Source organism: Vicugna pacos, chromosome 22 (genome assembly GCF_048564905.1).
Source record: "Vicugna pacos chromosome 22, VicPac4, whole genome shotgun sequence".
Lineage (NCBI taxonomy): Eukaryota > Metazoa > Chordata > Mammalia > Artiodactyla > Camelidae > Vicugna > Vicugna pacos.
In genome coordinates this window covers 31,458,773-31,474,151 of record NC_133008.1, presented here as the reverse complement: position 1 = coordinate 31,474,151, position 15,379 = coordinate 31,458,773, and the positions used below count along the sequence as shown (strand labels likewise).

Below are 15,379 nucleotides of genomic sequence, written 5' to 3'. Positions count from 1 at the left end.
CAGGGGTGCCGCACCCCAGAGGGCTTCAACGTGAAGTTGGCGGGCACGTGAAAAGGCCAGTTCTAGCGAAACATTCGGTGAAACTCAAAGGTCCCAATCCTGGAGGAGAGGCGTTCCATGGAGTCATCCTGTCGTTTGTGACAGAAAGGGGACATTTTTCCAGGGAGGGGCGCTCACTGTTTGTAGGTAAAACACGCTCCCCTCCCCTGTAACATCTCATGGCAGTGGTAAATGCAGCCAAGGATTCAACCCTTCACGGGACACGAAGGGGCCACAGGGACGTGGGACGCGGGCGTGGGCTCCAGAAGCCGGCAGACGCGCCGAGCCTCTGGGAGGAAGCGGGGAATGGAAGCGAGCTGGGGAGGCTGCGGGGAGGACGGGACCTGGCCGCTGGGAACCGGACTCGGGGCCAGGGCGGGATCACCTATCCCAGCCTCAACGGTCAGGCCCCAGGGCCCCAGGGCCCCAGACCGAGCGGGCTGCTGAGGAGACAGGCCCCAGGTGGGCAGCCCGAGGCCCGGCCACAGCTCCAGCCTCGAGGCAGATGCAAGTGGTTTACAAGCGAAGTGGGTTCTCCTGGTCGCTCACAACGCACAGAGTCGCAGAGTTCAAGTTCAACCTCCCCCGAGGCAGCAGAGGAGGCAGGCTCAGGGAGGCCGGGTGCCACGGCGTGGGGCTCCACGGCTGCTGCCACCTTGGAATCGAAGCAAGGACACAACCCCAGCGGCAGAGCTCGCTGGATCAGAACACATGGGTCCTGGTTCCGGAGATACAGCCCCAGAGTCGGAGTGTCCCCCAGGTGCGGCACTGGTGACAGCAGGGCCGCGGGCTCTCAGTGGCACATCCGTGCGGTCATTTCTTTCTGTTAAGAACAATCAGCACAGCAGATACCCACGTCAGGAAACCACAGGCAAGAGGGAGACCAGGGGACATGGTCTCAAGGGGCCCACGGGCCTCATCTAACGGAAACCTCACAGAGAACGGGACAGCCGGCAGCGTGCCAAAGGCCAGGGCGGCAGGGTCTGGCTCCAGGAAGGGCTCTGAGCACCAAGGGGGGAGAAGAGGGGTGTGCCACCGAGGTGAAAAAAGTAAGTGAGTGGTCACAACATGTGTAGTACCTGCTGAGCTGAGAGTCCCATAAAGCGAGCCGGGTAAAGCGGCGCCCACTCCACAGCTGTCCCAACCCCCACTTCTATCTAGTTCCAGAACATTCCTTGACCCCAGCATAAAACCCCTTCCCCACTCGGCATGTGCACTAGAACTTTAACTCTGGAAACTCGTTAACTGATAGGCAGGGCCTGTGAGGGAACACACAGAAGTGAAACAGTCACACGAAGGTGTTTTGAGAAGTTTCTGAAGGGGGCGCAGAGTTCGACTCTCAGTCTCCCTGTCCCAGGGGGCCCCGGGTCATTCCAGCACTTCCGACCTGGGGAAATGCCCAGGGAGGGGGCATGGAGGTGCTCCCAACCACTGTGATCACCCTGGGGGTGTTCTCCACCCTGGTGAATGGTGGCTGCAGCTGGTGGGCACTGGGAGAGCAGCCACCTGTGTCCTGTGACTCGCAGGTCCTGCTCAAAGCCACTGGGGACCGCCGTGGCACAGCCCGGCTCCACGTCACAGCCCAGGTGACCTGAACTATCCCAGCTCCAGGGTGGGGTCAACAGTGGCCAAAGCAGCAAATCCCCCGAGACAGAGCAGATTAGTGATTGCAGGGGCTAGGGTGACAGCTGATGGGGGTGGGGCTGCTTCTGGGGGATGGAAGGTTCTGGAACTTGTCAGAGGTAGTGGCTGCACAGTCTGTGAATGGTCTGAACACTACTGAGTTGTTCACCTCACAACAACTGATTCTACATTATGTAAACTTTACCTCAACTAAAACCAGAGCGGGTAGGGAATAGCTCAAATGGCAGAACATGTGCTTAGCATGCATGAGGTCCTGGGTTCAATCCCCAGTGCCTCCTCTGAAAATAAATAAATCTCCTTATCTCCTCCCACACACACAATTTTTAAAAATTAAACGAAACAGAAAAGCCTCCCGTGCAAGGGCGGGCAGGGCAGGAGGGCGAGGCGGTGGGGGTGGGGGCTCCAGGGAAAGCGGGGGCAGCTGCAGGCAGGAGCCCCTCGAGGCCGCGGCTGGGGAGACCCCCCAGGACCGGGGTCTGGTGTCACCGGGGGCGCCCCCAGCAGGGGTGGGGACAGGAGGAACCCAGCTCACCAGTGGCTCCAGCTCCTTGGTGTCAATGAGGCCGAACTCGGTGACGAAGTAGTAGAAGTGCTTGTAGCAGGTGTTGACGTGGGCCTCGGAGCCGAGCTGCGCGATGCGGTCGAAGTGGTGGATGTAGACGTGCACGAACACGCGGAAGAGCCGGGACAGGATCTTCCTCACCACCTGCAGGAAGTTCCTGGGGAACGGCGTGCCTGGGCGGGCGGCAGGGCGGCTCAGCGGGGGCCCGCCGGCCCTCCCCGCCGCCGGCTGCTCCCCTACAGCACCCGGGGTGCGACCGGGGACGCTCACAGGTAAAGCCCGGCCGCGGGGCCAGCCCTCACGGGACGCACCCCCGGCCTTGCCGGCGCCAGCTCAGAGCCAGAGCGCCCAGCCAGCGGGGACCTGCCGCCTGCTCGGCCTGGGTGAGCCCACAGGCTTCTGTGCGTCTGGTCCTAGCTGCGTGTATTTTCTGTGTAGAACGGGACAACTCAGACAAACACATTTTTTGACATTTGATATTTTTCACTTAATGTATTCATACCTCTCCCTGTAAACGTGTTTCACTGTTACCACTTAAATCTGAACTTAACTGCGTGTACACAGTAGACTGCAACTCCTCCTAAGACTGAACTTAACGTTTTTTTTCTATTTTTGAAGTCACAGCACAACACACACATCCCGTAGGACCCGCAGACCCAGCGGCCCTGAGGGCGCCGGCCCCCACCCACGTCCTCTCCTCCCACAGGACAGACGCCTCACGCTCACTCCGTCTGCCCAGTGCAACCGGGCAGGGGGCCCGGGCCCAGGGGTAGGACGCGCGGAGCCGCCAGCACCGCGGGGACAGGCACGGTGCGCCGGGCACGTGCTCCTGGAAGACGCAACCGCCAGCCCCTGGACGGCGCTGCACCTCCCGGCCCTGAGGTCGGCGAGGAAAGGCTCCAGAGACGTCCAGGCAAGTGCCTGGAGGTGGGCGAGCGGGGAGGCTCCCGCGCTGTCTGCGGTGGGACTGGGGACAGCCCGCACCCAGTCGGGGATGGGAGATGAGCCCGCGCGGAAAGGCCGCCGGCGCGCCGGGGCAGAAGGCAAGAGGGAAAGAGAAGCTCCCCACCACCAGGCGTCTCCCCGGCTTCCGTCCTGCTGCGCCGGGTGCCCCGGGCCAGGCGACCCCTCCCGGCCTGAGCACTGATGGGACTTATATTCTGTTGTCCCGAAGCCCCTGTGAACATCTGTTCCAGGCAACAGGGCCCAGCGGCTCCTGGGGGTCTACGCACAGAAGGTGTAGTCAGCATCAGCGAGGCCTCTGGGTTTTCTCCCAAGATCCCTTGGGAGGAATGCCTGACCCTCGAGACACCACGTTCATGGGTGTCTGAGGCGCACACGCTGTCAGTGAAGACCTTTGAAAACCACGTGGTGGGACATCCCCTCCAGGGCGGGGGACCCCCACAAGGGAAAGCTGTCTAACAGCCACAAATTCAGGGGCGCACAGAGCGCTCAGCGGCAAGGAAGGCGACGGAGCGCACGGGTCGGCTCCAGCTTTGCAGGGTCCTGGGCCTGACGTGGCTGGCATCCCCTCCCCAGCTCCTCTCTCCTGCAGGGGGTGCCAGGAGCCACCCTACCCTGGGGGCAGGGGGGACAGCAGCCCTGTAGAAGGGCCTAGAAATGAATCTTCCAGAACTGCACTGCCCACGCTTGCAACCATGCCCTCACATGGGGTCATGAGTCCCGCCCACTGCCTGCTTCTGTAAATAAAGTTTTACTGGAATGCAGGCCTACTCCTCACGCACACTTGTCTGTTTATCTATCATCTAGGGTGGCTCTCAGGCTACATGCAGACCGGGTAACCCACACGGACCACCTGGGCTGCGAAACCAGAAAGACCTATGACCTGGCCCTCCGCGGGGAAGGCTGTGGACCCCGCCCTTTCTTTGCCTGGCCACAAGTCTAACCTTGAGGGGTGCGTGGCAGGCTCTGGTCCTGAGAAGCACCACAGATGAGCAAAGAAGCATTTCAGTCCGCTTGCTGGGCCGGGGGTCATAACAGGCCGAGGGGCCCTGAAGAGCTTCCAGTGCAGCTGGCCCTGAGGTCTACGGACAGGGCTAGAAGGTGCAGCCTGGGCCAGGCGGGCCTCAGGGAAGGCGGGAGCAGCCCCAGAACCCATGATGTGTTTGTGCACCAGAGCCTGGCCCTCGCTGGGCAGCTGGGTAACGACCACCAAACTCACTTGTCTCCTTGTTGTGGCCTCTTTGGTAAGATGCCTGGAATTCGCCTTCTGGGGGCAAGGACCTGACTAGAGGCACTCGGGGCCCGACTTCCCGGATGTGGGCCCCTCAGGAGCTGGGGCTAGGGTTTAGGGGGTCCCAGCAAGGCCGTGAGTCAGAACAACAGGGAGCACGTGCAGACTCAGACCCCGAACCTGATGGGGACTGCCCAGGAATCTATTTTGGGATGGCCCTTTCCCAAGTGGGTCCCTGCAAGCCCCCCACCAGAGCCAACCCTGTTCACTGTACAGAGTGGGGTTTGGGCGGGGGTGCTGAGAAACTCTGCCAGGCACAGAGCCTGCCTGCGGCCAAGGGCCAACTTGCTAGGACACCGTGACGACCTGGTGACATGGGAACAGCATCTGCCGAGCCTCCCGGGGCCGCTGTGACAAGTTACCACTACTCAGTGGCTCAGGACAACGGGTGAATTCTCCTACAGTTCCAGGGGCCAGGAGCCCCCAGGGCGCCCCAGGCCCAAGCGGAGGTGTGGGAGTGGCTCCTCCAGAGGCTCCAGGGAGAATCCCTCTCCTGCCTTCTCTGGGCTCAGGACCCCGTCCTCCACAGTCTCACCGCCTTCCGTCCTGCTGTGTGCCTGCCTCCCGCAGGGCCCCTGCGATGCCATCTAGGGCTCACCCAGATAATCCAGAATAATCTCCCCATCTCAAGACCCTTAACTTGAAGCCAAACGTGGTCCCTCCACACACGGGAGCATCACTCAGCCACGAAAAGGAGAGCAGCCCTGACACCCGCTCCCACGGGGACGGACCCTGAGAGCACGAGCTCAGGGAGAGAAGCAGACACAGGAGGACACACAGCGTGTGAGTCCACGGACGTGGGACGTCCAGAACAGGCCGGTCCGCAGACACACAGAGGGGCTTCCTGGCTGCCAGGGGCTGGGGAGGGGGTGCTTTCAGGGTGATGGAATTAGAGCTGACAGGTGCACAAGGCTGTCAATGTACTAAAATGCCACTGAACTGTGCACTTTCAACGGGTGGCTTCTACGGTGTGTGGATTCTATCCTGACAAAGCTGTTACTAAAAAGCCAGAGGAGCGCGTGGCGCCCGCCTGTCTGCCAACTCACCGACGCTGGTGGGGAAGACCCCCTCGTCGTTGATCTGCAGCTCGATCCAGTCCATGAGCAGGTCCATGTACCGGGGGGCCGACAGCGCCGTGGGCCGGCGGAAGCGGTGCTCGTCCTGCCAGCGGTACTCGTACTTGGGGCCGCCCGACATGATGGGGCAGGAGCGCTCGGTGCAGCCGTCGCTGATGGTGCCGTAGATGAGGTTGACGCGGTTGAAGAAGTCCACCACGTGCACGGCCACCCAGTCGTTGAGCTCCTCACCGGCGGGCAGCTGCACGGCCAGCTTCAGGTCCAGCCCCGCGTTCAGCGACGCCTGCGCCTTCTTGTGCAGCTCGAAGCGCTGGGTGCCTGGCTCGAACTTGCGCTTGGGCCGGAAGGTCTTGTCCTTGTTGAAGACTTGCTTGAGGAAGGGGTTGGACATCTTGCCCACACGCTACAGGCGGCCCCCAGCCAGGCCTCTGCAGGGACGGCCAGGCGGGACGCTTGAGACAGGACGGTCACTGGGACCCCAGGTTGCCCCAGACCTGGAATACACAAAGAGGAAGACTCGTCGCCTGTCCCCTGAACCCTGTTCTGGACGCACCAGTGGGCGGACTGGGGACGCTCCTTGGACGTGTGGTTTTGAGTTTCACCAAAAGGATGCAGACTGCCCCGGGCACGTCTGCCTGCCTTAGAGCAGACGCTGAGCTGGGCCCCAGACAACTCAGAGCGGGTGGCATCCCCTCCCCGCCCGGGGGCTTCCTGTAAAGCAAGAGAGAGCGCGCGCGCGCGGAGACCCGCACCCGGGCTGAGGCTGACCCCAGCAGGTTAAGTGGTGGCCTCTACAAAGAGACGTCCGCCTCCCTGGGACCTACGAGCGGGGCCCCATCAGGAGAAAGAGTCTTTGCACACGTGACTGAGTTAAGGATCCTGGGACGCACTCGTCCGAAGTTATCCGGGGGGCCTGAAATCCAATGACGAGTGTCCCTGTGAGGGCAGACAGACACGGGAGGCTGTGTGATGACAGACTCAGGGACGGGGTGATGACTCTACAAGCTGACGGACACCAAGGACTGCCGGCACTGGTAAAGCCTGGAGAGAGCCCAGCAACGGGTGCCCCCTCAGAGCCTCGGGAGGAAGCAGCCGTGTTTCGGGCTTCTGGCCTCCAGAGCTGGGAGGGAATACATTCCTGTTTCATCTGTTCCTCCCTGCGTCTCCTGTCCGAATCTCATCACTGGTTCGGGGCCCACTGTAACCCAGTGAGACCCATCCTACCATTCTGACATCTGCAGAGACTCCATTTCTGACGGTGGTTATGAATTCCGGGGGACACTAGATGGTCACCCCCGTAGACCACTAAGTAAAGACGCTTCCACGAGCTGGTCCAGTCTTGTGACACCCGTCTCTGGGGACAAGGCCCTGGCGTGGGGGCTGCCGCTGCCATGCCCCTGCTGTGACTGCATGACCCCCCCCAAGCTCCTCCCCAGCTCCTCCCTGTGCCCAGTCTCCCCTGTTCGGTGGGGAGAGGCTCACACTCGGGACCAGTCATGGCGCCAGCCCCGTCGCCACCCTTGCTCTCCGCCTGTGGCCTGGGTGGATGTGCCTTCCCGAGGGGGTGGACATGGCTGGGACAGAGCAGGGGTGGGGGGGCTCCCAGGAGCGGCCGCAGAAGGGAAAGTCAGCTCGGAGGGGAAGCGGAAGCAGACGCCTCTGCCCACCCAGGCCCAGGCCCCCTGGTTTAGTAAGCACCCGCTTATCCACTACCTGATACTAAACCCCTGTTCGGGATGCCCCATGTCTGCAGTGGGCCTCATGTCCTTCTGCAGAGACCCCTCACCCTCAGAGAATGGATGTCAGCGCCAGGTCGACCTTGGTGACAGAGAAGCAGTTCCAGGCAGGCGGGGCCCGAGGCTGGCGAGTCTGGTCATCCCGGCTGCGCACGGGACTGGGGACCCAGGTGGAGGGACCGGGAGCGGAGGGCGGCACTAGTGCAAGGGCTGAGTCACCACCGCCACATCCTGGAGCCCAGCGTCTCCTCCAGCTCGGTCCTTCCACACCTTGTGGGGCGGGAAAGAAGAGTCTCCCGGAGGCCCAGGGCTCCCAGCTCTGCCCTCAGGCAGACGCCTCTAGAACTGGGATCAAGGTGAGCCTCGGCCGTTGCTGGGGTCAGACGGGAACTGGTCCCATGAAGCGGTCTGGCTGGCCGAGCTGCCTTCCGAAAGCCTTCAGGTTAATTCCAGAAACAGACAGATACTGTGAAGTGCTGGAACCCATGTTCTAGCCCAGGGGACACTGCCTGGGGCGTCAGAGCCTGGGCAGCAATGCGGAAGCTGACTTAGGAGAATTTAAAACAAGAGTTTGCTCCAGCCTGAAGGGGGATGGCACCGGAGCTGAGCCTCTAGAGCGACTCCCTGCGGGGCTGAAGGGGCGTGGAGGGCGGAGCGACCCCCTCCCTGAGAGGGCTCAGCAGTATCAGGCATGGAAGCCTCCCTGCCCTGATCAGGGCGGAGGACCTGGCCGGCAGAGTGACGGCCCCAGAGACACCCTGCCCTGGTCCTGGGACCTGAGGACGCATCACCTCATGGGGCAGAGGGGATCCTGAAGGTGGGACTGGGTTAAGGCCCCTGGGATGGGGGTGACCCTGGATTCCCCGGAGTACCCCGTGTCCTCACAGAGTCCTCATCAGAGGGAGGCAGGAGCTCAGAGTCAGAGAGAGACGGGGATGCCCCGCTGCTGGCGGTGAGGATGGAGGGAGGGGCCGCGAGCCAGGGATGCGGAGCCTCTAGAAGCTGGAAGAGGCAGGAGCCGCTTCTCCCTGGAGCCTCCGGAGGGGCCAGCCCCACCCACCTCCGGACCGAACCCAGGTCAGACTCGTGATCTCCAGCACCATGAGAGCTAACCAATCTGTGTGCCCCTGGGCCACAGTCTCTGGTGACTTATTACAGCAGCTGCAGGAAGCTCAGACAGAGGCCAGGCAGACAGCCCAGATGGGCGCCAGGCAGGAGACCTCACAGCTGACCGAGCTGGGTCGCTCAGGCCCTGCTCACGCGCGGGCCTGGAGCCCTCAGTCCTCCACGGCGGCGGGCAAAGCTCGTTCACACTTCTGGGCCCCACTGGACGGAGTGCTGGAAGGTCAGCTCAGGGCAGCATGGACTCGCCAGTCACAGAAGCTGAGCATCTGCGGACGGAGCCGGGGGTGGGAGGAGGCCCAGCGAAGAGGGGAAGGACCCCCTCCACGAGGGTGGCTGCTATCCAAAAGGAGAATCATGGTGCTGGTGAGGACACGGGGCGGTCGGAGCCCTCCTGCACTGCCGGTGGGGACACAAGCTGGGGCAGCGCTGCGGACAACAGTCTGCTGGTTATGGAAACACCGGGTTACCGTCTCACCCAGCAGCGCACCTCAAAGTCCACCTGAGAGAAGTAAGAACACGTCCCCACAAAAACCTGTACACACACACGCCCAGCAGGTGACTCACAACAGCCAAAAGGCAGAGACACCCAAACGCCCATCAGCAGGTGAACTGATCCACACACTAGGACATCACTCAGCCGCGAAAAGGAGAGACGCGCTGACACTCGCTCCAAGAGAGCACGATGCTCAGCGAAAGAAGCAGACACAGAGGGGGACACAGTGCATGACTCCTTGCATGTGAAACCTAAGTGTCAGCGAGGCACTCAGAGCAAAGCTCGGAGCAAAGCAGAGCCCCCCACTTTACAGATGGGAAGACTGAGGCCCAGACTCACCACTGCTGACATCAGGGCCAGTCCTGGGCACTGGCGTGTGTGTGAGGCAGTCTCCCTGGTGCCCCCTGAGTCCTGAAAACCACAGGTGTCTCCCGAGAGCAGAACCACCCCAGGTGAGAACCACAGAGTTAGAAGAGCTTGACTCAGTACTAACTAGTTAGTGATCATAAGTCAGAGTTAAGCCACACAGCTGGTGACAGGAGGAGCTGTAGTTCACACTCCAGCCAGACAGGTGAAGCCTCGCTCCTTGTGCCGGGCCACCTGCCCCCACGGCCCCCGCCCTCCGCTATTCAGGCTTCCACCCATCTGACCCCAAAGCCAGGGCCAGGTACCCCCGGGCTGGGACTGCTCCCTCACAGGCCCCTCTGCACACCTGCAGAGCTGGTGTGGGTGCTTCCGGCTCCCACTCTCCCTGTTTCTGGAGGGTGGGCACAGCCCCAGGTGCCCAGGGCCTGGACAGCAGGAACGGGGTCCCTCTGAGAATGGGGTACAGCCAGAAACTTGCCACCTGCTGGCTTCTCTCCCGACATGGAAGGACCTGACAGGCTCACCTTAGACCCCCCAGGAGGCACTGATTAAAGGGGCCCTGAACCCGCCCCGACCCTCTGTGCCGAGGGCATGTGAGCTGCACATGCCAGGCGGGGACCCTGCGGCCCAAGGGGCCCTGAACCTGCCCAGGTGATTCACCTGCAAGCCGAGCATCCCTCAGGCCACCCCGGGCGCTGGTCAGTTACCTGGAGCCCACCTGCTAGAGACGAGAGTCGCCCCTTCCAGCGCCTGCCACCTGCTGGTGCCAGGGAAGGCAATGTCTCCTGTACGACTTACTTCAGCCCTGCACGCCCTTCTGCAGGAGCGGAGCGCGGCCTGACTTTGGCAAGGAGAAGACAGAGCGGGGCGCTGCACCCTGCGTCCAGCCAGAGCGAGGCGGAGCCGCAAGCAAAGACCCTGGAGCCGCTTCTGTGTGGCCCGCCCATCCGGGCTCCTCACCTGCCCTGCAGCTGGCCTGCCAGCCCCTGCGGAAATCACACCGCACAGAGAAACGCAGCCCGCCCACCACGGACCGGCTGCTGCCTCCTGGTTCTTTTGGGGCCTCTCCAGGGACAGTTTTGGGGGTTTAATCCCCAACGACGTCACCTAGGGACACGTGCCCTGCCCGACAGGAGAGGGTGGGGGCTCCACGGTCCCGCTGACCACGTCTGCCTACAGCCCTTCATGCCCTGCACCAGCGCCACGCCAAGATCGTTCTGGAAGATGGGGTGGGGCGGTGGAAGGGGCCTGTAAGGTTCCTGCCTGCCTTTCTTTCGCCTCAGAAAGTAGACTTTTTTTTCAAGTGGAAGCAATGATTTTCTGAAACACTTCCTGGATGGGCAGAGTTCCCATCAAAAGCAAACAGCTTTCTATTAGAAATACACTCCCATGGTGGAGGGGTGGCCAGCCGCCAGAAAGCGCCTTTTCCTGAGAAGCGCGCAGGAGGCCAAGGCACCGGGAGACGCCCCCACGCTGCCCCAGGTACTGTCTCTGGGGCTCCTTTCTCCTGGCTCTTCCTAGAAAACCCCCAAGGACGGCACGGGGGAAAACCAGCACAGGCTTCTCGGAATCCAGCGCGAAGGGCTCCCTCCCCTAGGTTCTTCCTGGGGATGAGATGTGTGTGGCACTTCAAACTCCCAGAGTGGCCGAAGTTCAGATGACAAAGCTCCCCTGCCCCAGCACACACCCACCCTCCCTTCTTTTTCTGAAAACAAAACACAGTTCCTGTAAGCAACTGCCTTGGGGGGGGGCACGCCGCACCTTGGCCCAGTCGCCACTTCCTTCCGGTGCCTCCACATCCTGCCTGGGCTGCAACACTTACTCTCTGGGGACAGACCCCAACCTCTGAGGTCGGTCCTACATGTTCCGGATCGATCGGCGTGTAAACCTGGGCCCCTGGCCTGGCAGCCTGAGTGTCTGGCTGGAAGATGCTCGAGGCCCAGGATCTGTCCTGTTAGAGGTGGTTGTGCCCCACGGCTGTCTCTCAACATCTAAATGTTTATTTTTATATACTGCAACGGCTCCCTGGGTGGGGAGGCAGCCCGCAGCCCTGCAGGACACACACGAAGACCAAGGTGCTCTGGAGGGGTTCTGTGTGTCCCAGCCTTCCTGATGATGGTTTTTTTTAAAAACAAAAACCAATTGAGACACAACTCACATACGACAGATTCCATCCTTTCAAAGCACACAATCCAACGGCTTTTAGTCAGATCAGAGTGTGTAACCGTCACCACTCTCTAATTCCAGGACATCTCCTCGCCCCACAAGAAATGCCGTGCCCATCAGCAGTCACCTCCTACCCCCCTTTTATGGGCTGAGTCACGTCCCCCAGAAAGACATGTTCAAGTCTTAACCCTCGATCCCTGTGAGGGAACCCTGCTGAGAAACAGGGTCATTGCAGATGCAATTAAGACGAGGTCACACTGGAGGAGGGTGGGCACTAAGCCACGTCTGCTGTCCCTACAAGAAGAGGGAGATGAGGGCACGACACAGGGAAACAGCCGTCTGACAGGGGCAGAGGCCGGGGTCGTGTCTCCAGGTCAAGGAAGGACCACGCTGGCCGGCCGCGCCACAGGCTGGGAGAGCGGCGGCAAGGACCCCCCAGCAGGGCCTCCGGGAGCGCCGAGCCCACAGCAAGCGAGAGGGGCCGGGGGTCTAAATCTGGCTGTCTCCACTGAGACGGAGAGAGGGGTGCTGGGTGTGCCCCGGCCAGTGCTGCCGGTTCTCCTCCAACCCCTCCCTCCGTCTCAGTTCCCCATGAAGACCAGCACGGATTTAGTGCTCAACAAAACGGGGCCTCGGGGAGACCAGAAGCGGAGAAAAAGGGGGAGGTCATGGGTGGTGTGTGTCCCTGCAGGAGTCGTAACTCTTCCTCCTGAGGACTCAGCCCAAGGCTGTAAGAGCCGCGGCTCTGCACTGACCAGAGTCCTGCGTGTCACCGAAGGGAAGACAAGAGAAGTGGCACCCCACATACACCCCCACTTGCTGGCTGTCCAAGCTTCCTTTTAACATCAGGGTCGTCGGCACTCGCACTGACCCCAGTCTGCGGGGAGGGCGTCCCTGCAGCGCCATCCATCAAGCATCGCAGTCTCTCCAGGCGCTGAGAAGAGCCCCAGCCTCGCTCCGCTACAGCCCTGGGTCTCAACGGGGGTGACTCTGCCCCAGGGGCCACGTCTGGGGGGCGTTTGTGGTTGTCACGACTAGGGGTTCTCCTGGCATTGGGGGTCCAGGGAGGCTGCGCCACACCCCACAGTGCACAGAATGGCCCCCCACAGAGGATGACTCGCCCCAGGCGTCTCATCTGGGACTAAGGAGCTGCAGGAACGACCACTTCCCTCCCAGAACCCAGTTCCTGAAGTTGGATTCGCCTCTCTGGCTTAAGCAATCTCAACCTCGAAATTCCAGGAAGTCAGAAACAGGGCTCACCAGCTGGGGCATGTCCAAAATTTCCCAGAGTAAAAACCCAAGTTCCAGGCCGGCTGCTTGGGGAATTTTTGTTAAACCTCCATTTCGAGAAGCCCCGAGAAAGGGAGAGAAGCTCCTGGGATGGGATGATAGTTAATGGCTGACTTTCCCATGAACTTGGCTGGCTCTGGAACGCCATCACACATGAAACAGACCACCTTAAACTTGTTAGGAATACGAATCATCTAAAAAGTCCTGGAACTGAAACAGCACTTCCGCGAACCCCCCTCAGGGACTAAAATAACCACTTCTGCTTTTGCTGAGAGAGGCGAACTTAGAACTCCACTTGTCGCAGCTATTTGGGGCGCCTGGTGTGCGAACACCATGCTCGAGAGTTTAAAGATGATAAAGACAGTCTGTCCTTCAGGGAGGCTGAAGTAAAAAGTAAACGACCAAGCCACGGAAAGACACAAGGAACCGTAAAGGTGCATCACCACGGGGAAGCGGGAAAAGCCTTTCTGAGAGGGCAACGCTGTGGTTCCAACGCTGGGACACTCTGGAAAGGTCGGAGCAGAGCTATGGGGCCAGCAAAAGGGCCGGCGGTTGCGGGGGTGGGGGGGTTTGTGAGGGAGAGCTGGACAGGTGGGGCCCGGGGGTTTCTGGGGAAGTGAGACTGCTCTGTGTGATGAAATGACGGATACACATCCGTATACAGTTGTCCAGGCCCAGAGCACGCACGGCACCCAGAGGGACCCTAACGCACACGGACACTGGCTGACAGCGATGTGACAGTGTAGGCTCACCCCTGTCACAGACGCCCGCTCAGGTGGGGGCTGCTGGTAACGTGGGAGGCAGCGCACACATGGGGGCAAGGGTTATATGGGAAGTCCTTGTGCCTCCTGCTCGGTTATACCATGAGCATGAAATTGCTCTCAAAAAATTAAGTCTGTTAAGAAAAAAAATACAGCTAACACGAATTCACCAATTACAACACACCAAGCCCTTGGCTAAATCCTTTGAGTTGCTCACCCCATTTAAGAAATAGCTAAAGCCACAGACAGGAAACAGAAAATGACAAACGCTAAGAGAGCAGGAGTGGGACATCTATTTGCCCAAAGACTAAATGCCACGGAAGGCACTGAAGTGTAACGTACACCATGTGTGTAACTTCTTTTTGGTAGCCATGTTGGAAAGTAAAAAAAAATGAAAAGAAACAGGTGGCTTTAACGTTGCTAACAGTTTAACCCAAGAGCGCCAAAATATCATTTTAACACCATAACAAATATAGACGATATTAAAGAAATATTTTGTCCCCTCACCCCACACACACCGAGTCTCTGGAGACTGGTACGGATTTTACACGGATGGCACATCCCGGTTTGGACCACTTTTCAGGCACTCCCTAGCACGCGAGGCCAGGGGCTGCTGCACTGGACCGCTCAGCTCTGGAAGGTTTTAAAAGGGGGAAAACCCACCTGTTGGAGGACGAAGCAATGGGATGGGTGCTGTTTGAGGTGGGTGCCGGATTTGGACCCTGGGAAGGGGAGAGCAGGTTCCAGCTTCGTGGTGAACAAAGGGGGCCTCCGGAAGGGAGGAGAAAAACGGTGCCCTGGGGTGTGGGCAGGGGCGGGGCAGCCAGGACTTCCACTAGCTTCACTCTGTAATCAGTACGACAGACACTGACAGACTAAAACTTGGGGTGGGGAAGGGGGGGGGCGGATGGGCGCTCAGGACTTTGGTGGGGGGACTGCAGCGGCCCGTCCTGACATGGGCCAGGGCAGGATTCTTGGTATTGCTCAGCGCTGAGTCTGTAAAGTGGCCTCATAGGAGACCCTGAACTTTCTGCTGGGTGGAGGGAGAATGTAGAAGAAATGTAACAGAACAAGTCCAAGATCACAAAGTGCAGGCAGGCGGTTGGGTGTGAAATATGTGAGGTGCTTCTGTATTCTATGCCGAAATGTCATCCAACAGTGCGCTCTGAATGCATGCAGCTCACTGCAAATCAACCGAGTCTCTAAAAAATGGTTTAAAAAGAAAGATGCAAGGGGCAAAGAGCACAAGTGAATAAAGACTGGAGGACCCTCACCCACAAATGAGCGGTGGCTCTGGGTGGGAGCATCCCCGGCAATTTATTCTGCGCTTTGTGACCCTCTCCGGTGCGGAGATGCAGCCGTGAAGTCACCCAGTGGGCAGTGCGGACACGCCAACGCCCCCGCCCAGCCCCTGCCCACTGCTCGGGGACTCTGGGGACCAAGAAGCAAGAGCCCTGCTTTCAAAGGGCTGGGGTCCGGTGGGCGTGGGCCCTAAAACCCTGTGGACTTTCCATCCAAACCAGGAGGTGGGTCCCGGTTAGCGACACGGCGAGAGGGGGTGACCCTAAAGTGACATCTGTAACCACCAGTTCGACCCAGGGCCGCCACAGCTCCCTCTCCTCCCTTCCTGAGCGCCCCGGCCTCCCGCCGCCCGCGTTCGCCCCGCGGAGGGACCCACCTGCCGCCCGCCGTTCCAAGGGCCAGGCCACGCTCGCCGCCGCCCAGCGTCCGCGGATCTGTGCCCGGCCCGCCGGCCAGCCCCGCCTCGCCGAGCGCTGCGCGCGACCGCCCCGCCCCCCCGCCGGACCTACTTCCGCTCCCGGCCGAGGCCTCCCCGGAAGCGGAGGAGCTTGTACGGGAGGTGGTC

General features: G+C 60.6%; 1 protein-coding gene across 3 annotated transcripts; it reads right to left on the bottom strand.

Moving 5' to 3' along the window:
* Nucleotides 1–696: 696 nt before the first annotated feature.
* Nucleotides 697–15,347, bottom strand: MOB3A (MOB kinase activator 3A). Of its 3 annotated transcripts, none has more exons than XM_031673924.2 (4): nt 15,191–15,347; nt 5,546–6,069; nt 2,216–2,418; nt 697–862 (listed from the first exon to the last, which is right to left on the bottom strand). In XM_031673924.2, the coding sequence occupies exons 2-4, from the start codon at nt 5,964–5,966 to the stop codon at nt 833–835; spliced, it is 654 nt and encodes a 217-aa protein (XP_031529784.1). In that variant the 5' UTR covers nt 5,967–6,069; nt 15,191–15,347; the 3' UTR covers nt 697–832. The 3 variants fall into 3 exon arrangements, with proteins under 3 accessions (XP_031529784.1, XP_072804163.1, XP_072804164.1); XM_072948062.1 differs by lacking the exon at nt 15,191–15,347 and adding an exon at nt 14,176–14,343; XM_072948063.1 differs by lacking the exon at nt 697–862 and having other exon boundaries at nt 2,216–2,389.
* Nucleotides 15,348–15,379: the final 32 nt, after the last annotated feature.

Bases quoted from the DNA above. Each gene is read 5' to 3' on its own strand.
- MOB3A (XM_031673924.2), bottom strand. From the start codon at position 5,966: ATGTCCAACCCCTTCCTCAAGCAAGTCTTCAACAAGGACAAGACCTTC. The intron at 2,419-5,545 runs GTGAGTTGGCAG...CCGCCCGCCCAG, and splicing joins GGTCTTCCCCACCAGCGTCG to GCACGCCGTTCCCCAGGAAC. The intron at 863-2,215 runs GTGAGCTGGGTT...TGTTCTTAACAG, and splicing joins CCAAGGAGCTGGAGCCACTG to AAAGAAATGACCGCACGGAT.